This window comes from Colobus angolensis, unplaced genomic scaffold, assembly GCF_000951035.1.
Source record: "Colobus angolensis palliatus isolate OR3802 unplaced genomic scaffold, Cang.pa_1.0 Scaffold328, whole genome shotgun sequence".
NCBI lineage: Eukaryota > Metazoa > Chordata > Mammalia > Primates > Cercopithecidae > Colobus > Colobus angolensis.
This window is the reverse complement of record NW_012116577.1, coordinates 2,508,151-2,534,289: the sequence shown is the minus strand read 5'-3', so window position 1 is coordinate 2,534,289 and position 26,139 is coordinate 2,508,151. Positions and strand designations below refer to the sequence as shown.

At 39.3% G+C, this 26,139-nt stretch overlaps 1 protein-coding gene across 4 annotated transcripts in view; it reads left to right on the top strand.

Moving 5' to 3' along the window:
- Positions 1 to 22,752, top strand: part of SPARCL1 (SPARC-like 1 (hevin)) — a 56,917-nt gene extending 34,165 nt beyond the window's left edge. For 3 of the 4 annotated variants that reach the window (XM_011951813.1, XM_011951814.1, XM_011951812.1), the window contains 9 exons: positions 1,833 to 1,979; positions 2,362 to 3,366; positions 5,271 to 5,343; positions 6,087 to 6,205; positions 6,558 to 6,678; positions 14,335 to 14,471; positions 15,877 to 16,025; positions 16,806 to 16,954; positions 22,284 to 22,752. In XM_011951813.1, the coding sequence (XP_011807203.1) occupies positions 1,833 to 1,979; positions 2,362 to 3,366; positions 5,271 to 5,343; positions 6,087 to 6,205; positions 6,558 to 6,678; positions 14,335 to 14,471; positions 15,877 to 16,025; positions 16,806 to 16,954; positions 22,284 to 22,312 (1,929 nt within the window). In that variant the 3' untranslated portion in view covers positions 22,313 to 22,752. The remainder of the gene's footprint in view (positions 1 to 1,832; positions 1,980 to 2,361; positions 3,367 to 5,270; positions 5,344 to 6,086; positions 6,206 to 6,557; positions 6,679 to 14,334; positions 14,472 to 15,876; positions 16,026 to 16,805; positions 16,955 to 22,283) is intronic. The other variant, XM_011951815.1, reaches the window with a different exon arrangement.
- Positions 22,753 to 26,139: the final 3,387 nt, after the last annotated feature.

Here is a 26,139-nt window from a genome sequence, read left to right as displayed (position 1 = left end):
CAGGATGGTCTCGATCTCCTGACCTCGTGATCCACCCGTCTCGGCCTCCCAAAGTGCTGGGATTACAGGCTTGAGCCACCGCGCCCGGCCTGGTTTTCTTTATATTACACAGTCAGCGCTATAGGACCTGCTAATGGAATAAAAATAAGTTAATCCAAATAGAATCCCAGTTTCATACTTACACCTGGATATGCTATCTGAGTGTTCAGAGTATCTCTCTAATAAAGATCTACAGTGAATATCTGCCTCAGATACTGGGCAGTTTATATTACTACCACGGTGTGATGTTAGCACTAGCAATAGTAATTTTCAGTTGGGCAACTCCTTAAAATTTATAAAATTTTTTTATACATAACCTTATTTTGATATTTCTGTTCACTTGATATTTCTTGCCACCTTGAGAGAGGGCAGGGTAGAAATTAATGACCTTGACCGGGCGTGGTGGTTCATGCCTGTAATCTCAGCACTTTGGGAGGCCAAGACAGAAAGATTGCTTGAGTTCAGAAGTTCAAGGCCAGCCTGGGCAACATAGTGAAACTCCATGTCTACAAAAAATACAAAAATCACCCAGGCATGGTGGTGCCTGTAGTCCCAGCTACTGGGGAGGCTGAAGTGGAAGGGTGGCTTCAGCCTGGGAGGCGGAGGTTGCAGTGAGCCAAGACTGCACCACTGAACTCCACCCTGGGCAAGAGGCTGGAGTTAATTAATAAGTTAATGTGATTAATTAATTTTATTAATATTTTTAAATTAATAAAAAATATTAACGACCTGTCAAACCACAGATAGATAGTAAATAGCAGAGGCAAGACTTGAATGGAGGGCTCTTACCTCCAAGTTCAGTTGTTCAACTGCCCCATCATGCATCACTGCCCAGCTCTTTATCTAAGTCTCCAATCTTGCTAGAAATAGGACTATCCCTCTAATAGAAATTAATAGTCCAGACATGCCCTTTTCTACTAGGCTTAGTGCCCTGTCTCACACAGTCTTTGAATTAATTCTAATTTTTTTTTTTTTTGAGATAGAGTTTCCCTCTTGTTGCCTAGGCTGGAGTGCAATGGCATGATCTCAGTTCACTGCAACCTCTGCCTCCAGGGTTCAAGCAATTCTCCTGCCTCAGCCTCCCAAGTCGCTGCGACTACAGGCACCCACCACCATGCCCAGCTAATTTTTTGTATTTTTAATAGAGACGGGGTTTCACCATGTTGTCCAGGCTGGTCTAGAACTCCTGCCCTTGACGTCAGGTGATTAGCCCGCCTCAGCCTCCCAAAGACCTGGGATTACAGGCGTGAGCCACCGCAACCAGACCTTAAATTGTTTTTTATTAAGATTTCCTGATCAATGTTAAGGCCAATGGTGTTAAGAAATCAAACAAATATTGATTAAAAGTTTATAAATTTTTCAGCTAATTATTAGTGAGTATTTAAATTAGGAAAATATACAATACTATAGCCTATGGTTAATTTTATTTGACTTCAACTTTCCGCTAAACAACACTTTCCAAAATTGTAAAGTATAAATGCTTTGCAAAAGTTTAAAAAACACAGAAAATAATTTCAAAACTCAAAGTTACCATTATTGAAATGCATTTTGCTTTATTTCTACCTAGTATCTGCATAAATAACTTTTTTTTAAACACAATTGAGATTCTGCTTCCACTTAACATTCTGTTCTAGGCATTTGCTTATATCCTCAAAAACTCTAGAGAATATTTTTAAATTGTTGGTATGAATGAAGTATATTGCTACTAATAATGATGACAACAAGAGTAACTAGCAAATTTTTAAATTAGCATCCAGACATGAATAACAAAAACCAGTTTTTAATTTTTTCAGACAAATGCAAGATTATTATCTGATCATTCTAAACCAACTGCTGAAACGGTAGCACCCGACAACACTGCAATCCCCAATTTAAGGGCTGAAGATGCAGAAAATGAAAAAGAAACAGCAGTATCCCCAGAAGACCATTCCCACCGTAAGGTAAAAGTAACATCATTTATATTCATATAATTTTTTAATTCTCCAAAGGTCTTAGTTTCAAAGCATGGTAAAAGAGATTATGCCATTTATGTCTCAGTTTAATTTTTTTAAAACATGATGATCACCTCAACTGCCTCCAATCACTAGAAGAATCCTGAGGATTAATGAGTTTTACTACTTGGGCTGAGCTGCTGTATACTTGTTTCATTTTATAAAATCCAAATTCAGTTTAAACCTGTGGCTGCAGAGTGTGAGGAATATTATAAACATGTTTACATGATAGTGTGTGAAGAAAAAGAATAATGAATATTAAACGTTACCTTAGGCATAAATACGGTTATATTATCATTTGTTTGAAGAATGAACTTTTTTTTCTTTTAAGGCTGAAAAATCATCAGTACTAAAGTCAAAAGAGGAAAGCCACGAACAGTCAGCAGAACAGGGCAAGAGTTCTAGCCAAGAGCTGGGACTGAAGGACCAAGAGGACAGAGATGGTGACTTCAGTGTGAATTTGGAGTATGCACCAACTGAAGGTATATTGGACATAAAAGAAGATATGAGTGAGCCTCAGGAGAAAAATCCCTCAGAGAGCACTGACTTTTTGGCTCCTGGTGTTAGTTCCTTCACAGATTCTAACCAACAAGAAAGTATCACAAAGAGAGAGGAAAACCAAGAACAACCTAGAAATTATTCACATCATCAGTTGAACAGGAGCAGTAAACATAGCCAAGACCTAAGGGATCAAGGAAACCAAGAGCAGGATTCAAATATTTCCAATGGAGAAGAGGAAGAAGAAAAAGAGCCAGGTGAAGTTGGTACCCACAATGATAACCAAGAGGGAAAGACAGAATTGCCCAGGGAGGATGCTAACAGCAAGCAGGAGGAAGATAATACCCAATCTGATGACATTTTGGAAGAGTCTGATCAACCAACTCAAGTAAGCAAGATGCAAGAGGATGAATTTGAGCAGGGTAACCAAGAACAAGAAGATGATAACTCCAATGCAGAAATGGAAGAGGAAAATGCATCGAACATCAATAAGCACATTCAAGAAACTGAATGGCCGAGTCAAGAGGGTAAAACTGGCCTGGAAGCTATCAGCAACCACAAAGAGATAGATGAAAAGACTGTTTCTGAGGCTTTGCTCATGGAACCTACTGACGATGGCACCATGCCCAGAAATCACGGAGCTGATGATGATGGCGGTGATGATGGCGATGATGGCCCCAGACACAGTGCAAGTGATGACTACTTCATCCCAAGCCAGGCCTTTCTGGAGGCCGAGAGAGCTCAATCCATTGCCTATCCCCTCAAAATTGAGGAGCAAAGGGAAAAAACACATGAAAATGAAAATATAGATACCAGTGAGCCTGGAGAGCACCAAGAGGTAAGATTATTTTAAATGGTCCTTGCTCAATAAAGCCAGCATTATCAATAAACAGTCATGACCTTTCTCTGTGCTCTCACAGTGTCCTATATGGACGTCTACTAGTACATTACTAAAATATATTACAATTATTTCTTTTTAGGTCCATTTCTATCATTAGGCTGAGAATGCCTGTTTTATTTGGGTCCCCATAGAAGCAGATCTTGGATTTGAGTGTTGTTTATTTAAGAAGAACAGGGAACAAAGATAGACGAGTGGAGAAGTAACACGAGAAGGAAAGGAAGCTAATAAAAGGAACATCATTCAAGCCATGTAAAGACACTTTCTCAGAATTATTCCATTTGGTGACTGAAGGAGCTAGGGCACTTCTTTTGGCTGAGGATTGCTAGGGGGGTATTAATTTTCCAGCATATCCAGTCTTCCCTTGAGTGAGTCAGGTCAATTTCCATGATTTTTCAGGCACAGAAATGCAGATATTGGCCATTGAAAGTCCCTGGAATTAGCTGAAATGATAAATTATGACAGATCTGAAGGATGGGAGACACTGAGAGCTGCTGCTCTAATGCCTTGAAAGCAGATGCCATATTGTTTTCGAGTTGAATCACCAGTGTCCAACAAAATGCCTCTGACATAACAAAAGAGCCAACAATGTTTGTTGAATTAGTTATAAACATTAAGGCCCTACTTTATTAAGCAAACACATACCAAAATGATAATCTGGAAACTACAGCAGGATCGGGGCAGAGAGGAAGCATATTTGGAGCTTTCATTCAAAATCCTGGCAGCCACCTACCAGCGGGACTTGGCACAGATTTTGGTGCACAAAGTCAATGGTAACCTCAATTACTGAGAACTCTGCTGCCACTCTAATGTAGGAGTTTTCTTACACCTTAAAAGCCTGGTAAGAAAGCTTTACCAACAAATTCAGAGAGATTTCCAATGTAACTCTGGCTTAACTAAAAAATCACAAGATAATACTACATTTCTAGTGTTTTCTCAAATCCAAAGAGGAGACTCCAAGTCTTATTGAGTAATCCCCAGAGATACCGCACTACGTCTTGTTGATAAAGATAGAAATGGGTCCTGTTCTCCAAGGGTTACTATCTGTCTCCACAGTTGTGACTGATTTCCCTTTCTTTTTTCTTTTTTTCTTTTTTCTTTTATTTTTTTTTGAGATGGAGTCTCACTCCTTCACCCAGGCTGGAGTACAGTGGTGCGATCTCGGCTCACTGCAACTTCTGCTTTGCAGGTTCAAGCAATTATCCTATCTCAGCCTCCCAAGTAGGTGGAACTATAGGCACCTGCCACCACGCCCAGCTAATTTTTGTATTTTTAGTAGAGATGGGGTTTCACCTTGTTGGTCAAGCTGGTCACAAACTCCTGACCTCAGGTGATCCACCCACCTCAGCTTCCCAAAGTGCTGGGATTATAGGCTCCATTTCTTTCCTTTTTTTCTGTTTTGTTTTGTTTTTAGAGACGAAGTTTTGCTCTGTCTCCTAGGCTGGAGTGCAGTGGTGCAATCACAGCTTCCTGCAGCCTCAGTCTCCTGGGCTCTAGTAGTCCTCCCACCTTAGCCTCCTGAGTAACTGGGACCACAGGCATGCACCATCACTCCCAGCTGGGTTTTTTTTCTTTTTTCTTTTTTTTTTTGGTAGAGATGGAGTTTCCCTATGTTGCCCAGGCTAATCTTAAACTCCTGGGCTTGAAGTGATCCTTCCACTCTGGCCTCCCAAAGTGCTGGGATTACACACAATGAGCCACCTCACCCAGCCTGGTTTCCCTTTCTGAGATTTGAAATGATTTGAGCATGAAAAATACTCTGTGAAAGTATGCACAGTGGGAATATAAATTAAGTAATGGCTCTCCTCTAGTAGATTTTAACTTTTGCTCTTGTTATTCTAAAGGCCAAGAAAGCAGAGAACTCATCAAATGATGAGGAAACGTCAAGTGAAGGCAACAAGAGGGTGCATGGTGTGGGTGAGTATGCACGAAGCAAGCTGTTTGTGACTATATCAAGGAAGAAATGGAATCTGCCACTTTGGGCTTGTCCCTCCATCCTTTGTGACTACTGTACAGAATTTTTTCTCTCACCAACCCTCCCCAAGGAAATGCTCCCATAAATCGTTGACATTTTCTTGTACATACTTGATATACAACTATGGGTAAATGTGTTTACAAACTGGAAGCCCTGTTTAGATATTAGTGAAAAGGCTAGAGTTCTTCTTCCTTAAATCCTTTTGCTTCTGAAAAGAATTAATTCTACCTTATTTATTCTCAAATCTGTAACTTGCTTGTGAATTTATATCCCATACATGATAAAGGACCTAATTCCTCCCCCTATCACAAACATTTTGAATTTCAGCCTTATTTCACTTCTGACCAGTTTGCACAACATTGCACTAAGAACTTCAGGCTATGACCATCTCAGGCATAGAAGAGCTGTCTGTTCTTTGCACATCTCCAATCCAAACTGCTACAAAAGGAAATCTAGATTATCATGTAAAATAGTCTGTAAAATTATCATGTAAAATAGAAGGTTCCATCTGGAAATTAACACATCAATTAAAGAGGATTCCAATGTCTTCCCACTTCCAAATTTGCAAATTTCAAGGACTACGAAATTTCCCCCTCATTAGTGAAAATGAAACTAGTTGAGTAAATTTGTATTTATATACTCAATTTAACTTTGTCCATGTTTCCTGTCTAATCTTTTCTGTTAGATTCTTGCATGAGCTTCCAGTGTAAAAGAGGCCACATCTGTAAGGTAGACCAACAGGGAAAACCTCACTGTGTCTGCCAGGATCCAGTGACTTGTCCTCCAACAAAACTCCTTGACCAAGTAAGTATTCTGCAAAATAGTCTTTAAGTGGCTCCAAAGGGTTAGTGACTGAAATAAAAACATTTGCAATTGAAATATTTGCTTAAAAAAGGTACATAGGTTATCATCTAATATTTGGAACATCTGCAGTTTTCATTCTACTGAGCTTACCTAGAGCTAAATTGTCATCACCGTTGGTACAGTTTAGTTGATTTTTTTGATGCCAAATAGAACAATTATGATTTTAATAGTCTCACCTACCTGACCACATCTTTGACACAGCACTGTTATCAGCATATGAGCTTTAAGGAGCAGAGTGTCTTCCAGTGAGCATTTGGCTCTATCAGCTTTTACTCCTGCTTATCTTCCATAGGTTTGTGGCACTGACAATCAGACCTATGCCAGTTCCTGTCATCTATTCGCTACTAAATGCAAACTGGAGGGGACCAAAAAGGGGCATCAACTCCAGCTGGATTATTTTGGAGCCTGCAAATGTAAGATTATGTCCCTCCTGTCAACCATGATCTCTGAGAGGGTTTGGGGTGAATCTGGACATGCCTGAATTATCTATATGCAAACAGGGAAAAGCTAACGTAGTTCTGAACACAAAAATCATCAACTGGGAAAACTTAAAAAATAAGAACTCTCTGGCCTTAACCATAGGAGATTCTGATTTAACTGAACTAGGTTGGAACCCTGACTTTTTTTTTATTATTATTTGTTTTTAAAGTAACCTAGACAATTCTAATGTGCAGCCAGGGCTCAGAACCACTATGATAATGTTATCCGCTTAATCATAGAGTTGAATCACTGGAATTTTGCTACATTATTTGCCCTCTTCCCAATTTAAGTTAAGCCTTTGCCAAGAAGTTTTCCGACAACACATTCTTCCAAAAGTTTGTTAAGGCTGTCTTCCTTCCCCAGGATGCTCTCAATTGTGTTTGGCTCCCCTTACCACTAAGTGATTCTCCACATTAGCAATGCTCACTATTATTTCTGGGTCTCCTCCCCTTCCAGACACAGGAGAGGATGAAATATGTCAGCCTCCTGGACGTTAGGTATGACCATATATCTTGCTTTGTCCAATGAAATGTGAAAAAAAAATCATCTGTGTGAGTTCTGGGCAGAAGCATTGAAGAGCTGGGGTATGGCTCTCCATCCTCTGCTCCTTTGCCACAACAAACTCTCTTTGAGATAGTGGCCTCAAAAAATGGCAATGTCATTGGTGGCTGACAAGATGGCCAAACAGGGACTGCTCTAGTCTGCAGCTTCCAGTGAGATCAACACAGGAGGGTGATTTCTGCATTTCCAACTGAAGTACCCGGCTCATTGGGACTGGTTAGACAGTGGGTGCAGCTCACGGAGGGGGAGCCAAAGCCAGGTGGGGTGTTGCCTCACCCAGGAAGTGCAAGGGGTCGGGGAACTCCCTCCCCTAGCCAAGGGACGCTGTGAGGGACTGTGCTGCGAAGGACGGTGCATTCTGGCCCAGATACTATGCTTTTCCCACAATCTTCGCAATCTACAGACCAGGAGATTCCCTACGGTGCCAACATCACCGGGACGCTGGGTTTCAAACACAACACTGGGCCACCATTTGAGCAGACACCGAGCTAGCTGCAGGAGTTTTTTTTTTTCTCATACCCCAGTGGCACCTGGAATGCCAGCAAGACAGAACTGTTCACTTCCCTGGAAATGTGACTGAAGCCAGGGAGCCAAATGGTCTAGCTCCGTGGATCCTACGCCCATGGAGCCTAGCAAGCTAAGATCCACTGGCTTGAAATTCTCGCTGCCAGCACAGCAGTCTGAAATAGACCTGGGATGCTGCAGTTTGGTTGGGGGAGGGGCATCTGCCATTGCTGAGGCTTGAGTTGGCGGTTTTCCCCTCACAGTGTAAACAAAGCCGCTAGGAAGTTCGGACTGGGTGGAGCCCACTGCAGCACCCTAAAGCCACTGTACCTAGACTGCCTCTCTAGATTCTTCCTCTCTGGGAAGGGCATCTCTGAAAATAAGGCAGCAGCCCCAGTCAGGGTCTTATGGATAAAGTTCCCATCTCCTTGGGACAGAGCGCCTGGGGGAAGGGGTGGCTGTGGGCGCAGCTTCAGCACACTTAAACGTTCCTGCCTGCCCACTCTGAAGAGAGCAGCAGACCTCCCAGCACAGCACTTGAGCTTTGCTAAGGGACAGACTGTCTCCTCAGGTGGGCTGGGAGAAACCTCCAAGCAGGGGTCAGCAGACATCTCATACAGGAGCACTCCAGCTGGCATCTGGCGGGTACCCCTCTGGGACGAAACTTCCAGAGGAAGGAACAGGCAGCAATGTTCACTGTTCTGCAGCCTCTGCTGGTGATATCCAGGCAAACAAGGTCTAGAATGAACCTCGAGTGAACTCCAGCAGACCTGCAGCAGAGGGGACTGTTAGAAGGAAAACTAATGAACAGAAAAAAGCTGCATCAACCTCAACAAAAAAGATATCTACACAAATACCCCATCTGAAGGTCACTAACATCAAAGACCAAAGGCAGAAAATCCACGAAGATGAGGAAAAACCAGCACAAAAAGCCTGCAAATTCCAAAAATGGGATACCTCTTCTCCTCCAAAGGATCGCAACTCCTTGCCAGCATGGGAACAAAAGTGGATGGAGAATTAGTTTGAGGAATTGACAGAAGCAGACTTCAGAACGTGGGTAATAACAAACTCCTCTGAGCTAAAGGAGCATGTTATAACCCAATGCAAGGAAGCTAAGAACCTTGAAAAAAGTTTAGAGGAATTGCTAACCAGAATAACTAGTTTAGAGAATAACATAAATGACCTGATGGAGCTGGAAAATACAGCACGAGAACTTTGTGAAGCATACACAAGTATCAATAGCCAAATCAATTAAGCAGAAGAAAGGATATCAGAAATTGAAGATCAACTTAATGAAATAAAGCATGAAGACAAGATTAGAGAAAAAAGAATGAAAAGGAACAAACAAAGCCTCCAAGAAATATGGGACTATGTGAAAAGACCAAACCTACATTTGATTGGTGTACCTGAAAGTAATGAGAAGAATGGAACCAAGTTGGAAAACCCTCTTCAGGATATTATCCAGGAGAACTTCCCCAACCTAGCAAGACAGACCAACATTGAAATTCAGGAAATACAGAGAACACCACAAAGATAATCCTCAAGAAGAGCAACTCCAAGACACATAATTGTCAGATTCACCAAGGTTGAAATGAAGGAAAAAATGTTAAGGGCAGCTAGAGAGAAAGGTCAGAATACCCACAAAGGGAAGCCCATCAGACCAACAGTGGAACTCTCTGCAGAAACCCTACAAGCAAGAAGAGCGTGGGGGCCAATATTCAACATGCTTAAAGAATTTTCAACCTAGAATTTCATAACCAGTCAAACTAAACTTCATAAGTGAAGGAGAAATAAAATCCTTTACAGATAAGCAAATGCTGAGAGATTTTTTCACCACCAGGCCTGCTTTACAACAGCTCCTGAAGGAACCACTGAATATGAAGAGGGAAAACCAGTACCAGCCACTGCAAAAACATACCAAATTATAAAGACCATTGACACTATGAAGAAACTGCATCAACTAACGGGCAAAATAACCAGCTAGCATCATAATGACAGGATCAAATTCACACATAACAATATTAATTTTAAATGTAAACATGCTAAATGCCCCAATTAAAAAACACAGACTGGCAAATTGGATAAAGAGTCAAAAGTGCTGTATTAAGGAGACCCAGCTCATGTGCAAAGACACACATTGGCTCAAAGTAAAAGGATGGAGGACTATTTACCAAGAATTGGAAAGCAAAAAAAAGCAGGAGTTGCAATCCCAGCTTCTGATAAAACAGGCTTTAAACCAACAAAGACCAAAAAAGACAAAGAAGGGCATTACATAATGGCAAAGGGATCAATGCAACAAGAAGAGCTAACTATCCTAAATATATATGCACCCAATATAGGAGCACCCAGATACACAAAGCAAGTTCTTAGAGACCTTAGACTCCCACACAATAATAGTGGGAGACTTTAATACTCCACTGTAAAATATTAGACAGATCAACAAGACAGAAATTAACAAGTATATTCAGGACTTGAACTCAGCTCTGGACTAAGTGGACCTAATAGACATCTACAGAACTCTCCACCCCAAATCAACAGAATATACATTCTTCTCAGCACCACATTGCGCTTATTCTAAAATTGACCAAATAATTGAAAGTAAAAACTCCTCAGCAAATGCAAAAGAATAGAAATCATAACAGTCTCTCAGATCACACTGCAATCAAATTAGAACTCAGGATTAAGAAACTCACTCAAAACCGCACAACTACATGTTAACTGAACAACCTGCTCCTGAATGACTACTGGGTAAATGACCAAATTAAGGCAGAAATAAGGAAGTTCCTTGAAACCAATGAGAATGAAGATACAATGTGCCAGAATCTCTGGGACACAGCTAAAGCAGTGTTTAGAGGGAAACTTATACCACTAAATGCCCATAGAAGAAAGCAGGAAAGATCTAAAATTGACACCCTAGCATCACAATTGAAACAACTAGAGAAGCAAGAGCAAACAAATTCAAAAGCTAGAGAAGACAAGAAATAACTAAGATCAGAGCATAACTGAAGGAGATAGAGACACGAAAAACCCTTCAAAAAATCAATGAATCTAGGAGCTGGTTTTTTGAAACGATTAACAAAATGAATAGACTGCTAGCCAGACTCATACAGAAGAAAAGAGAGAAGAATCAAATAGATACAACAAAAAATGATAAAGGGGATATCACCACTGATCCCACAGAAATACAAACTACCATCAGAAACTACTATAAACACCTCTACACAAATAAACTAGAAAATCCAGAAGAAACAGATAAATTCCTGGACACATATACCCTCCCAAGACTAAATCAGGAAGAAGCTGAATCCCTGAATAGACCAATAACAAGTTCTGAAATTGAGGCAGTAATTAATAGTCTACCAATCAAAAAAAGCCAAGGGCCAGAAAGATTCACAGCTGAATTCTACCAGAGGTACAAAGAGGAGCTGGTACCATTCCTTTTGAAACTATTCCAAACAATAGAAAAACAGGGAGTCCTCCCTAGTTCATTTTATGAGGCCAGCATCATCCTGATACCAAAACCTGACAGCGACACAATGAAAAAAGAAAATTTCAGGCTAATATCCCTGATGAACATTGATGCGAAAATCCTCAATAAAATACTGACAAACCAAATCCAGGAGCACATAAAAAAGCTTATCTACCACAATCAAGTCACCTTCATCCCTGGGATGCAAGGATGGTTCAACATATGCAAATCAATAAATGTAATCCATCACATAAACAGAACTAATGACAAAAACCACACAATTATCTCAATAGATGCAGAAAAGGTCTTTAACAAAATTCAACACCCCTTCATGCTAAAAACTCTCAATAAACTAGGTATTGATGGAACATATCTCAAAATAATAACAGCTATTTATGACAAACCCACAGCCAATATCATACTGAATGGGCAGAAGCTGGAAGCATTCCCTTTAAAAACCAGCACAAGACAAGGATGCCCTCTCTTACCACTCCTATTCAACATAGTATTGGAAGTTTTGGCCAGGGCAGTGAGGCAAGAGAAAGAAATCAAGGGTATTCAAACAGGAAGAGAGGAAGTTGAATTGTCTCTGTTTGCAGATGACATAATTGTATATTTAGAAAACCCCATCGTCTCAGGCCAAAATCTCCTCAAGCTGATTAGCAACTTCAGCAAAGTCTCAGGATACAAAATCAATGTGCAAAAATCACAAGCATTCCTACATACCAGTAATAGACAAGCAGAGAGCCAAATCATAAGTGAATGCCCATTCACAATTGCTACAAAGAGAATAAAATACCTAGGGATAGAACTTACAATGGATATGAAGGACCTCTTCAAGGAGAACTACAAAGCACTGCTGAAGGAAATAAGAGAGGACACAAACAAATGGAAAAATATCCATGAGCACAGATAGGAAGAATCAATATCATGAAAATGGTTCTACTGACCAAAGTAATTTATAGATTCAATCCTATCCCCATCAAGCTATCACTGACTTTCTTCACAGAATTAGAAAAAAACTACTTTAAAGTTCATATGGAACCAAAAAAGAGCCCATATATCCAAGACAATCCTAAGCAAAAAGAACAAAGCTGGAGGCATCAAGCTACATAACTTAAAACTATACTACAAGGCTACAGTAACCAAAACAGCATGGTACTGGTATCAAAACAGATATATAGACCAATGGAACAGAACAGAGGCCTCAAAAATAACGCCACACATCTATAAACATCTGATATTTGACAAACCTGACAAAAACAAGCAATGGGGAAAGAATTCCCTATTTAATAAGTGGTGTTGGGAAAACTGGCTAGCCATACGCAGAAAACTGAAACTGGGCCCCTTCTATACACTTCATACAAAAATTAACTCAAGATGGATTAAAGACTTAAACATAAGACCTAAAACCATAAAAACCCTAGAAGAAAACTTAGGCAATACCATTCAGGACATAGGCGTGGGCAAAGACTTCATGACTAAAATACCAAAAGCAATGACAACAAAAGCCAAAATTGACTAATGGGATCTAACTAAACTAAAGAGCTTCTGCACAGCAAAAGAAACTATCATCAGAGTAAACAGGCAACCTACAGAATGGGAGAAAATTTTTGCAATCTTCCATCTAATTAAGGGCTTATATCCAGAATCTACAAGGAACTAATACAAATTTACAAGAAAAAAACAACCACATCAAAAAGTGGGTGAAGGATATGAACAGACACTTCTCAAAAGAAGACCTTTATGTGGCCAAAAAACATATGAAAAAAAGTTCATCATCAGTGGTCATTAGAGAAATGCAAATCAAAACCACAATGAGATACCATCTCATGCCAGTTACAATGGCAATCATTAAAAAGTCAGGAAACAACAGATACTGGAGAGAATGTGGAGAAATAGGAACACTTTTATACTGTTGGTGGGAGTAAATTAGTTCAACCATTGTGGAAGACAGTGTGGCAATTCCTCAAGGATCTAGAACTAGAAATACCATTTGATACAGCAATCCCATTACTGGGTATATACCCAAAGGATTATAAATCATTCTACTATAAAGACGCATTCACACATATATTTATTACAGCACTGTTCACAATAGCAAAGACTTGAAACCAACCCAAATGCCCATCAATGATAGACTGGATAAAGAAAATGTGACACATATACACCATGGAATACTATGCAGCCATAAAAAAGGATGAGTTCATGTCCTTTGCAGGGACATGCATGAAGCTGGAAACCATCGTTCTCAGCAAACCAACACAGGAACAGAAAACCAAACACCACATGTTCTCACTCATAAGTAGGAGCTGAACCATGAGAACACATGGACACAAGGAGGGGAACATCATACACCAGGGCCTGTCAGGGGCTGGCGGACTAGGGGAGGGATAGCATTAGGAGAAATACCTAATGTAGATGATGGGTTGACAGGTGCAGCAAACCACCGTGGCACGTGTATACTTACGTAACAAACCTGCACGTTCTGCACATGTATCTCATAACTTAAAGTATAATTAAAAAAAAAATGGCAGTCATCCTGAGCTCTGGGGAGACTGTAATGAGCAGAGAGCCCTCCTGCCAACTTGTATTGGACTTGCAGCAGTATTGCAAAATTGACTTTTGTTTCTTTAAGTCACTGAGATTTAGCATTATTTCTTACCATAGTATCAGCTAATATCTACCTTTTCCTCTATTCAATAGCATTTGTGCCCTCCACCTACAAATTTCAACTCTGATTCTACAGCAGTGGTTCTGGGGCCTAGCTGCACATCCAAATAGAATTTGGAGTTTTAAAACATCCTGATGCCCAAACTTCACACCAGACCAGTCACATCAGAATTTACTTGATTGGAAGCTGGCATTTGGTATGTTTTTTAAAACCCCAGTCAATTCTGTTGTGCTGCTGCCAGGGCTAAGGACCACTGCCATAATAATGGGGACCTGAGAAGGCTCTGTCAGTTGCTAGAAGTTGTTAAGCTTCCTATTATGAGGACTTGCCATAGTACACGAATAAGCCCAAAGATTACAGTACATTTTCTGCTTGTAACAGCTATTCCTACTTGTACGGACTTTGAAGTGACTCAGTTTCCTCTACGGATGAGAGACTGGCTCAAGAATATCCTCATGCAGCTTTATGAAGCCAACTCTGAACACGCTGGCTATCTAAATGAGAAGCAGAGAAATAAAGTAAGTTATCCACAGATTAGCTTCTTCAATTATACATATTTATATATGTATAATTTGTATATATACATGTATATGCATATATGCACATGTTTATATACGCATATGTGTATATATGCATATATGTGTATATATACATATGTGCATATATGCAATTGTATGTAGTAAAATGAGCATTTATGCAAATATAACCAAATCAGCAAATATATGTATAAGTATGTCAGTTGGGATTAAACATGGTGCGAAAATAAATAAAACAGGAAGGAGGGTGTGCATTAACTGTGTCAGACGCTGTTTATAGGTTGTGAGTTGAGGACTGAGAATTGGCCAGAGATTTAGCATGTCAAGGTCATAGTTGACCTTGACAGGAGCTGTTCCTGGGGTGGGAGCATGTTTCAGGAAGGAAGCTCCAGTGGAGAGAGTTCAACAGAGACTAGGAGAAAGGATGTGGATGTAGCAAGTACAGACAATCCTTTCAAGGAGTTTTGCTATAAAGAGATAAAGAGAAATGGGGTGGCAGCTGAAGGGGAAAGTGAGTTCAAGAGTCCCCCCTAGCAGTGGGAGATGGTAGAGGATGTTTGTATGCTTCTGGAAATAACCCAGTCAAGAAGGAAATATTAGTGAGGAGCACAGAATGCACACAACTGCCGGGGGCATTCTTCAATACGTGTTCCAGCCAGATGAGAGGGGCTGGACTTAGATTAGGAACACAGGAAGGTCACAGGTAGGAAAGCTGTGGTTCTGGGAGCAGGTGGAGGTTCTGTTTGCTTCCAGTTACTCAGCGAAATAAGAGGCAACATCACAAGCTGACAGTTTCACATGCACTGCTCAAGAATCATTTCTAGCCTCCGTCTTGAATACATTGTCACAGAGAGCCTTGAGGATATTAGCTTTGAAACAGGGAAATTTCAATGGGGCTGGCCAAGCAGTAACACACAGGGTGAAAGCGAGACTGAGTGGGCACTGGATGGATGACCTAGAAGACTAAGAATGGACCCTGCCATCAGGGGAAGGAGCAGCACTTTTCACTAACTAATCAAAAATTTTCCCTCAGTCAATTCAGCCCTTTTCATTAAAACCTCGTAGTTTAAAAAAAAAAAAAAAAAAAGTAGTGAACATTAATTACTTGTTAAAAGAAAGAGGCAAAATATACTTAAAATATTTAAAAGTTTAAAAAAGATTTAAATTTCGTCTAAAAACCAGAGGTTTCTTACATCAGGTGCTATTCTGTGTAGGCATGAGAAAGGCTTGTAGTATTGATTGGAAGGAATTTCATTTGGTTGCACATGATGTCCTGAGCTTGATTTCCTCTATCGTGTTACTGTTACTCTTCAAGTAAAGTTTAGCAAGTGACGAGTCCATTACATTTGTCTGATTCTCTGACAGTCTTCTGCCTTCTTAACCCCAGGTCAAGAAAATTTACCTGGATGAAAAGAGGCTCTTGGCTGGGGACCATCCCATTGACCTTCTCTTAAGGGACTTTAAGAAAAACTACCACATGTATGTGTATCCTGTGCACTGGCAGTTTAGTGAACTTGACCAACACCCTATGGATAGGTAAGAACATTTCTAGATTTATCTCTCTGATGAAATATCTACATATCTATGCAGAAGGAAAATCTAAACAGATTTAGGACATTTCCCAGTTCCATTTTAGAATACTGTAATGCCTGGTTAGGGGTCTAAACACAAAGCTGCTGTGTGTGATGTACCCTAGAACTTAAAGTATAATAATAAAAAAAAGTCTGGAACTTGATAAAGCTTATGTTGATAAAGTTTATGTTTTATAATTTTATCTTTTAATTCCATTTGTCAGTGAACGTTTTGAAGTCCCCTTATCACAATTATCAAAGCTTTGTAATATTCATTAAAAAAAAAAAAAGCTGCCGCGAAGATAGAATATGGCTACACCACAGCTCCTAAGTTTACATGTTAAGGTCCAGCTTCCCACAGAGACTCCTCCGACTTTCTCATTCTTGATCCTAAATTCCCAAGACTGGCCCAAGGTGGGTCAAGTGACTACATCTAAAACAATCAGGTATGGTCAGTGGATGAGAACCAGGTTGTACCAACATGATTGCTGGGTACACCCCTGTAGATTTAGGGTGGGAAAAGGACAGTTCCTGTGAAGACAGAAACCTCGTGAATTGACATCCCAAAAGCTGTCAACCTTACCCACAAATCGTTTATTTCATTTCATTGGCAGTTTTTATCAGTATTCTATTTATTTCACATATACAGCAACCTTATGGGAGAAAAATGTCCTTGGTGAGCCTAAGAGTTAAATCTTCATGCACAAGCTACTCAGTTAATAGGATGCCATGTATTTCATTGCAGAGTCCTGACACATTCTGAACTTGCTCCTCTGCGAGCATCTCTGGTGCCCATGGAACACTGCATAACCCGTTTCTTTGAGGAGTGTGACCCCAACAAGGATAAACATATCACCCTGAAGGAGTGGGGCCACTGCTTTGGAATTAAAGAAGGTAAATTCATCACCAGCCAAAGAAGAGGGATGTCTTCTTCCCCAGACAAGCCCTAAGCCCCCGCATGCTTCATAGAGAGGTCCTGCCACATGTTCAAATTGGAAGCTAGAAACAAAAGGTGGCAGCTTCCCAGATAGGACTCCCTTGGTGCACATGCTGTCATTACAAAGTCACTTCTTACTACCTTTATAACACTGTTTTCAAAGGGTAGCAAGGGTGAACATGCATTGAGGTCTCAACAGTTAGCTAAGCCTAAAAAGACAGGTGAATCCAGAGTTGGGTCAAATCTCAGCAGGCTTTGTGTCCTTCTTTATTTAATATCCTACCTTAACCTGGGCCTTGGGCCCAACTTTTCAAAATTACACGTAAAGAATAAATAAGCAAGCCCATTTCTGACAATGAGAGATGTCAGAACATCTCAGAATCCATTACCAACACACTGAAGACTGGATTTTACCTCACAAGTAGTGCTGGGATAATCCTTTAACCCAAAACTCACCCATGACTTCATCTTCAATGAATGGGAACTGTGGGAGGGTAGATCAGAGTATTCTTTCTTTACTCCTGCAGTGGAGGAAATTAAATGTAGACACTTGTTTTGCTGGGTTATGTCTTAATATGTTTCCTTTTCTTTCCTTAAGTTAGACTTGAGTTTTATGAGCAGGTATGTTTTCAATAATTAAGATATGAAAGTCTGGGCACTGTGGCTCATGCCTGTTATCCCAGTACTTTGGGAGGCCGAGGTGGGTGGATCACCTGAGGTCAGGAGTTAGAGACTAGCATGGCCAACATGGTGAAATTCTGCTTCTACCAAAAATACAAAAAGTAGGTGGGCTTGATGGCATGCACCTGTAATCCCAGTTACTTGGAAGACTGAGGCAGGAGAATTGTTTGAACCCAGGAGGCAGAGGTTGCAGTGAGCCAAGATCGTGCCACTGCACTCCAGCCTGGGTGACAGACAGAGTGAGACTCGGTCTCAAAAAAAAAGAAAGATGTTCAAGCAATGAGCATTCAAATCTACTTGCAGTTCTCACCACACACACACAAAAACAATAGTATGTGAGGTAATGCATTCGTTAATCAGATCAATTTAGCCATTCCACAATGTATATATATTTTAAAAGGTCATGTTTTACATGATAAATACATACCGTGTTTATTTGTCAGTTAAAATAAATAAACAAGAAAAATACCATTCACAGAACGTAAATTAACAGTGAACATCAAATCTCTGAAACAGAGATTTCATTCATGTTTACAATATACCATCGGGATAAACATGTAGCTAGGCTGATAAAGTCAGTTCATCAAACATTGGAAGTTCCCAAAAAGAAATAACTTGTGCAAACTGCATTTTGAAAATATTCCCCATATATATGTAGAATGCCTTGAAATTAGAGAGGAAGAGGTGAAAGTATGAGGATTTACTTATTAATAAATAGGTAAGCAGAGAGGGTCAGTCCTTCTCCTTGCAATAATACCATTCTGTGAAATAAACATTCTGTGAAAGGATGTATATTTTTGTAAGTACCTAGTTCTGTGCATTAGTTGTCTATGCTGCATAGTGAATCACCTCACAACTTAACAGGTTTAAATTCTTTCTCATGGTTTCCAAGGGTCAGGAATCTCACAGTAACTAACCTGGATGACTCTGGATTAGGATCTCTCATTAGGTTGTGGTCAAGGGGTCATGCAGTGCAGCAGTTATCTGATGGCCTGACTGTGGCTAAGGGTCTACTTCTAAGCTCACTCCCATGGCTCTTTGCAGGAGCCTTCAGTATCCCATCATGTAGGCCTCTAGTCCACAGGGCTGCCCACAGGTATCTGGTTTCCTCCAGAGTGAGTGACTAGGCAGAAAGAGAAAGCCTCAGTCTTTCTCTGGCCCCCAATGTCTTTTTAACCTAACTTCATAAGTCTTTTTAACCTAACTTCATAAGTTATATATCGTAACTTCTGCCTCATTGTATTGGTCACACTGACCAATCCTGCTACAGCAGGAGGAGGAGAAGGAGACCACACGGGGTTGGGTGTCAATTGTCTTTCTAACATCTATCATACACACAGAGCACTTATAAAAATTCAAATATATCCCTCTGTCCTGCCCTGCCCCACCATTATCTAGAGGGGAAAACTCGGCTGGAATAGGATGTATTTATGGATGCCTGTTTATATGACATGTGATTTTAAATGACTGATAAAAAGGCAAATTTAAACAGAGGCCATTTTACTTAAGAAAACCAGTTGCATCTCATTCTTCCTTTTGCAAAGCTTCTGGCAGCTCTTCAGTGTGTAAGCTCATCCAGGCTCTGTTGGGCGGTTGTCTGGGAGGAGCAGGAAGAACTTAAAGTCCAGTCATTTACAAAGCTGTTAATGATCTTGTTTGTGCACTGTGGTTTGGCTATCATTGCCTTATTTTGAAGAAAGGAAAAAATTATCACATAATAAACCAATAAAGCAGTTATTAAATATTCAGTCAGAACACGTAAACAAGTTATTGCTTTGGAATGTAGCTAAAGAAAAAAAAATTTATTTATAAGTATGCCCTTCTTTCCTTCAAGGCTGAGAAATCCACAGAAGGAGAAGATAGAGTTTAGCCAATGTTTTCCTGAATTTTAACTGCCTATGATAGATGAGCCCATATATTCCTCACATAGCTGTTATTAACTAGCTATGTGAATTAGGGCATGTCGCTTATCCTCAGTGAGTCTCATTTTCCTTATCTGTAAAAATGGGGTTCAAATAACAGGTGCAGGAGTCCTCATTTATTTTGCGCGCATGCATACCATGCATTGACACATATCCATGCTAATCGTCAGAAAACCTTCCAAGTGAGACTAACAGGGTAAACAACTCAGATGAACGCAAGTTCCCCAAAGCCATTTAAAGACATTATCCTAAGAGTACTGGGGAATCACCAAAGTGTTCCAAACAAGTCAGTGATTTCCCTGGGTTTGTATTTAAGAAGGATTCCCCTGGTTACATTGTGGCAGGGCCAAAGAACTGTTGAGAGAATATTGTGGTAAACCCAGGCAAGAGCTGATGAGAACTTGAACTAGGGGAGTGACCAAAAGGGAAAAAAAAGAAAGAGAGAGAGAGAGAAGTAAACATATTCAAGATATATTTTAAAATGTAAGCATACTGAAATGTATATCATGTGGAAATAAGACAATATTTGATAGGAAATATGGGGGAGCAGAGAACAGAGAGGTGAGAGACTGAAAAGAGAAGTACAATGCCTAGGTCCCTGACTTAGAGCAGGCAGGGTAAATAGAGGTAAATAGAGGCACCTTCCACTGAGAAAACACAAGAACAGAAGTGGATTTGAAGTAAATGACAAATTCCATTTTAGATACTTTGAATCCTAAAGTATTAGGTTGTCTCCTAAGTGTTAGTTTTATGCAAAAGTAATTATGGTTTGGCCATTATCGCTACCACTCCATCAAAACTACCATTATCCCTACCATGCCCAACACTGATGGGCACCTACATTGATTTTATATCTTTGCTATTGTGAATAGTGCTGCAATGAGCATGTGAGTTCATGTGTCTTTTCAGTAAAATGATTTTTTTATAAATATACCCAGTAATGGGATTGCAGGGTTGAATAGCAGTTCTGTTTTAAGTTCTTTGAGAAATCTCCAAACGGCTTTCCACAGTGGCTCAACTAATTTACATTACCAGTGTCTAAGCATTCCTTTTTCTCTGAAGCTTCACCAGCATGTTGTTTTTTAGACTTTTTAATTATAGCCATTCTGACTGCTATGAACTGGCATCTCATTGTGAGATGGTTTTGATTTAAATTTTCCTGATTATTAGTAACATGGAACTTTATATATATTTGTTGGCTGCTTATATATCAAGACAGGGTTTTGGAACTGAAATGCATATTTGAGGATTATAAGCATACAGAGAATAATTGACACCAGGGAAGGGAATTAATTCTCCCAAGGAAAACGCATTGACTTACATGAAAAGGGGTCTAGGATTGAACACCATGCTGAGAAACAACATCTAGATGATGGATGGGGAGGAAGAAAGAATTCAGTAAGGACATTGAAGTTTCTCCTGAAATGAAGGAAGAAAACCAGGATAGTGCCATGCAAAGGAGGTGTTTCAAAGAGGAGGAAGAGATTGGCAGTGCCAAATGCGACTGAGATGTCAAAGAAGATGAAAGAAATAAAGATATCCTGGGTGGCCTTGGTTAGAGTAGTTTTGGTGGAATGGTAGAGATGGAAGTCACATTCTATAGGTTCAGAAGAAAAGGGAGATGAGAAAGGGTAAGGAGTGAATGTTTGAGTGCAGCAAAGACCTAGAAAAGATACAGAGTAAGGGGAGCATTTTTTAGAATAAAAGAGATTTGAGCACTCCTTTCATTTATTCATTCATTTGCTCAAGAAATCTTTACAGATGGTCTACATAAATGCAGGCACTGTTCTAGAGGCTAAATATAAAACATATTTAAATGCTAATGGAAGGATCTAGTAAAAAAAAAAAGGAAAGGTGGAAGAAGGATGTAAGAAAAAAAAGAGGAAAGTAAAAGGAGAATCTTGTGAAGGTCAGAAGAGATCTTGAGCATAGGTAGAGGAATTAGCCTTAACGTCAAGAAAAAGGACAATCTCTTATCTGAGCAACAGAAAGAAGACAAAGGCTATGGGTGCAAATATAAGTAAATGTGTAAGTAATGAAGCTATTATCTCCATTTTACATATGAAGCCAGTACTCAAAAAAAATATATCAAAGTCCATAATCTTTCCCATTCTCTGGGCCAGATAAAGAGTATTAGCAGGAAAATTACCTAGTGCCCACACAGAGTAGTATAATAGTTTGCTAGGGTGGGCCATGTTGGTAAGGAGTGATCTTATATCTGCTAGAGGATGCTGTCTTCTTCCACAAGTATGGCAACAATTTCTTTGACAAGCTACTCACTTAAAAGCTGGATTTACCTAGCACTACATCTCTATTTATTTCCATTATATTTCAGCTCACCTTCTAGATTAGTATGCTTGGCACTTCTTGGCTGGACCTCCCCTTAACCTGCTCTTCCTTTATCAGTGGTTCTCAACCCTGCAGCCGAATTACCTGCAGAGTTTTCTAAATGTCTACATGCCATTAGTCCACCCCTAGGGATTCGGATTCTAGAGTCCAGAAGTGAGACCTAAAAATATATATTTTTAAAAGTTCACGAGTGATGTTGATGTCCTACCAGACTTGAGAATCACCATTATACTGCCTTATTAGATGGTTTCTCTAATCCCCTAGCTCTAATATTATTTGTGCTACTACTCTGGCTACTTTCTAAAAGTGTTGTTTTGCTTCTTGTTTTTTACAGAAGACATAGATGAAAATCTCTTGTTTTGAATGAAGATTTTAAAGAACTCAACTTTCCAGCATCCTCCTCTGTTCTAACCACTTCAGAAATATATGCAGCTGTAATACTTGTAGATTTATATTTAGCAAAATGTTTGCATGGATGACAAGACAATGAGAGTAATTGCTTGATAACAACTTATGCACCAGGTATTTAACGTTAACTTTGGAAACAAAAATGCAAAATTAAGTAAAGTCAATATATGCAAAATACTGTACATTGTGAACAGAAGTTTAATTCATAGTAATTTCACTCTCTGCATCGACTTATGAGATAATTAATGATAAAACTATTAACGATAAAAATAATGCATTTGTATTGTTCATAATATCATATGCACTTCAAGAAAATGGAATGCTACTCTTTTGTGGTTTACGTGTATTATTTTCAATATCTTAATACCCTAATAAACAGTCCATAAAAATCCAAATGCTTAGTCAAGTGTATTTCCAGTTATAATTTAGACAATCAAATGTGAAAGATCAACCCAAGACTCACACTACATGTCAAATTATAATTGTGCTTCCTAAACCCTACTACTTTAAGTGTGTGTGTGTGTGTGTGTGTGGTTGAGGAAAAAGTGTGAGACACCTCTTACAGGAAACAATACTCAGTGGTAAGAGCTGCTCATTAATGTCCTTCATCATTATATAAGTTTAAACAGAATAAAAATAAATTCAAGTCCTTTTTTACCAAATTTGATTTAAAATGTAGAACAAGCTGGGTGCAGAGGCTCACAACTATAATCTCAACACTTTGGGAGGCCAAGGTGGGTGGATTCCTTGAGCTCAGGAGTTCAAGACCAGCCTAGGCAACATGGAGAGACCCTGTCTCTACAAAAACTTAAAAAAATAGCCAGGCATAGTGGCATGCACCTGTTGTGCCAGCTACTTGGCAGACTGAGGTAGGAGAATTGCTTGAGACCAGTAGGTCGAGACTGCAGTGAGCTGATATTGTGCCACTGCACTCCAGCCTGGGTGACAGGACAAGGTCCTGTCTCAAAAAATAAATAAATGAAAATAAAATGTGAACATTATGCACTGCTTGATACAACTAATTCTAACTTTATGTGCAGTTGAGCATGTGTGCTGGGGAGGAGGACAGCCCTGCAAAAATTTCTACATATTCATTGCCTCAAAATAAAAAAAATGTAAGGGTAAAACAGGAAGAGGGCCATAAAGCGTCTTGATGTCCAATGTAGAAAGAGATTAAATATTATTAATGTAAACTGATAGTGAAAAAACCTGTCGTAAGCAAAAATTTGTGTTTTTATTTGGGCTCTTCTTTGGTAGCTATTACAGTAAAAGCTAGGTCACAAAAATATGACATCATAATATAGTTTTGCAAGTTCTGAAGTAAGGCAATAAAAGAACATGTCACCCACTTTATTTGACTATTCGAAAGAAAATGGTTTTTCACATATTTTTCTAGATGAAATGAAAGATATCAACACAATTATCTTTTACTATTTGTTCAAATAATCAAAAATTTGTTGTTGTTGTTACAGACCTTATCTGTGATAGTCACTGAGGGAACATGCCCCTAGGAATTTTATCTGAAAGATACTTACAGAATAGTTTATTTTTTATCAGCGTAATCTTCTTTGAGTATTTCAAAATCGTATTCATTGTCTCTTTTCATAGCTCAATAAATTATTTATTCTTTTGTGAGACAGAGTCTTGCTCTGTCACCCAGGCTGGAATGCAGTGGCACAATCTCAGCTCACTGCAACCTCTGCCTCCCAGGTTCAAGCAATTCTCCTGCCTCAACCTCCTGAGTAGCTGAGATTATAGGCGCGTGCCACCACACCCGGCTTATTTTTGTATTTTTAGTAGAGATGGGGTTTCACCATGTTGGTCAGGCTGGTCTCGAACTCCTGACCTCGTGATCCACCCACCTCAGCCTCGCAAAGTGCTGGGATTACAGGCGTGAGCGACCGCACCTGGCCAATTACCTTATTCTTAACTAGAACTATATCATACTATGTCCTTTCTAAATAATTAAGTTCAATTTGATTAATCAAAATCTAATTAAGTATTATTTGTAATTTTTTCCAACTACAGAAATAATTTTAGAAACTATTCCAAATTTCAGAACATTTTTATATGAAGCTGAAAAGGTCTTAGCTAATTACAAACTAGGTTGTTGGGAACAGCGAAGTTGTATTCAGAGGTATTAATTAGGCCTGAATTATCTTTTACCCTCAGACAACTTTCAAAAATATTTTAGAATAGTGAAAAGCGACTTTAACATCAAGGTAAGGACACCACCTCAATATCTACTAAAAAAAATTATTTGAAAATAATATTCATTTTGAAATGAAAAATATTGAATACTAGAAATTTTCAAACCTTAAAATTTCTGTATCATTTAAGGCTCTCACATGTACAGCTAGCTCATCTATAGAGGCACATTAAAATTCTTGGTGGTCACAATTTTTAATTGTGGGTTGTTTGTGATAAAGACATACTCTAATCCCAACCTAGCAGATGAAGTTATTTTCTCAGTAATCAGTCTGTAAGTCTACTTCTGTGTAATTGAGATATTTTGGAAGTTGGAGATCCTGGTGTGAACACAATTATTCAGTTTAGCTTTGAATTTTGTGACTCATATTGCCCGTAACCATAAAGGCATTAGTAACATGGCTTAAATACTAGATGGGCATAGAGATTCTAGACGATCACACTGCTCCTTGAATTTGCTGCTCCAAGAGCCACTGAAGCAAAGGTAATTGAAGAGATATATAGTATAATTTGGACTGATTCTATTGCACTAGATAAAAGAATGTAACATATTCTTGTATTGGGTAATTTAACGATTTCTAATAGGTCCACTTCTAAAAAGAAGAAAGAAATTAAAGTGTTTGAATCCAGAAGGAATAAAAATACAAAGAAAAAACATGAAAAAGGAAAAGAAGGGAAATAAGTTGCCTAAATTCAGGCAAAGTAGCACCAAGAAAATCAGGGTTGAGTTTTAAATCTATAACAGCTGAAGTGTGATTTATAGATGCAGATATAAATATAACTTGCCTCAAATGCTGGAGATAAGTCTTGATAAGAATATGATGAAGTTGTTTTTCTTTCAAAATCCAGTTCCAGAGTAGTGATTTGGTTTGAAACTCACAAGGTAAGTTAATTTGAATTAAACGCGATTTTTAAAACACAAAAATGCCTCCTTTCAGAACCAACGGACCAATAAAAGGTCAGTTGATTTGCTTTATTGAATCTGCATTTACTCATATTGTGCTGATTTTCTACCAACCCATTACATCTTACAAAATTTTTCCCATACAATTTCCTTCCCGAGAACTATAACTGGCAATAACAGCAACCAGACTATATGAAGGCCTGGTAGGTCTCACAGAGGTACAAGCTTCAGGTGGATTTATTTCTGTATTACATGAAAACTTTCCTCTCATTTTAGCCAGCAGTGATCAATTCCTAATAATAAGCATGATGCAACACTGGTGTTTAAAGATTTGTGAGTAGAACTGAGCACAGTGGCTCATACCTGTAATCCCAGCACTTTGGAAGGCTGTGGTGGGAAGGTTGCTTGAGGCCAGAAGTTCAAGACCAGCCTTGCAACGGGGGGGCAACATAGCGAGACCCCATCTCTAAGGAAATTTTTTAAAAATTAGCCAAGTGTGGTGGCACACACCTGTAGTCCTAGCTCCTTGGGAGACCGAGGCAGAAGGATCACTTGAGCCCAGCAGTTCGAGGGTACAGGAGGCTATGATTGTGCCACTGCACTCCAGCATGGGTGACAGAGCAAGACCCTGTCTCAAAAAAAAAAAAAAAAGAAAGATTTGCGTGTAAAG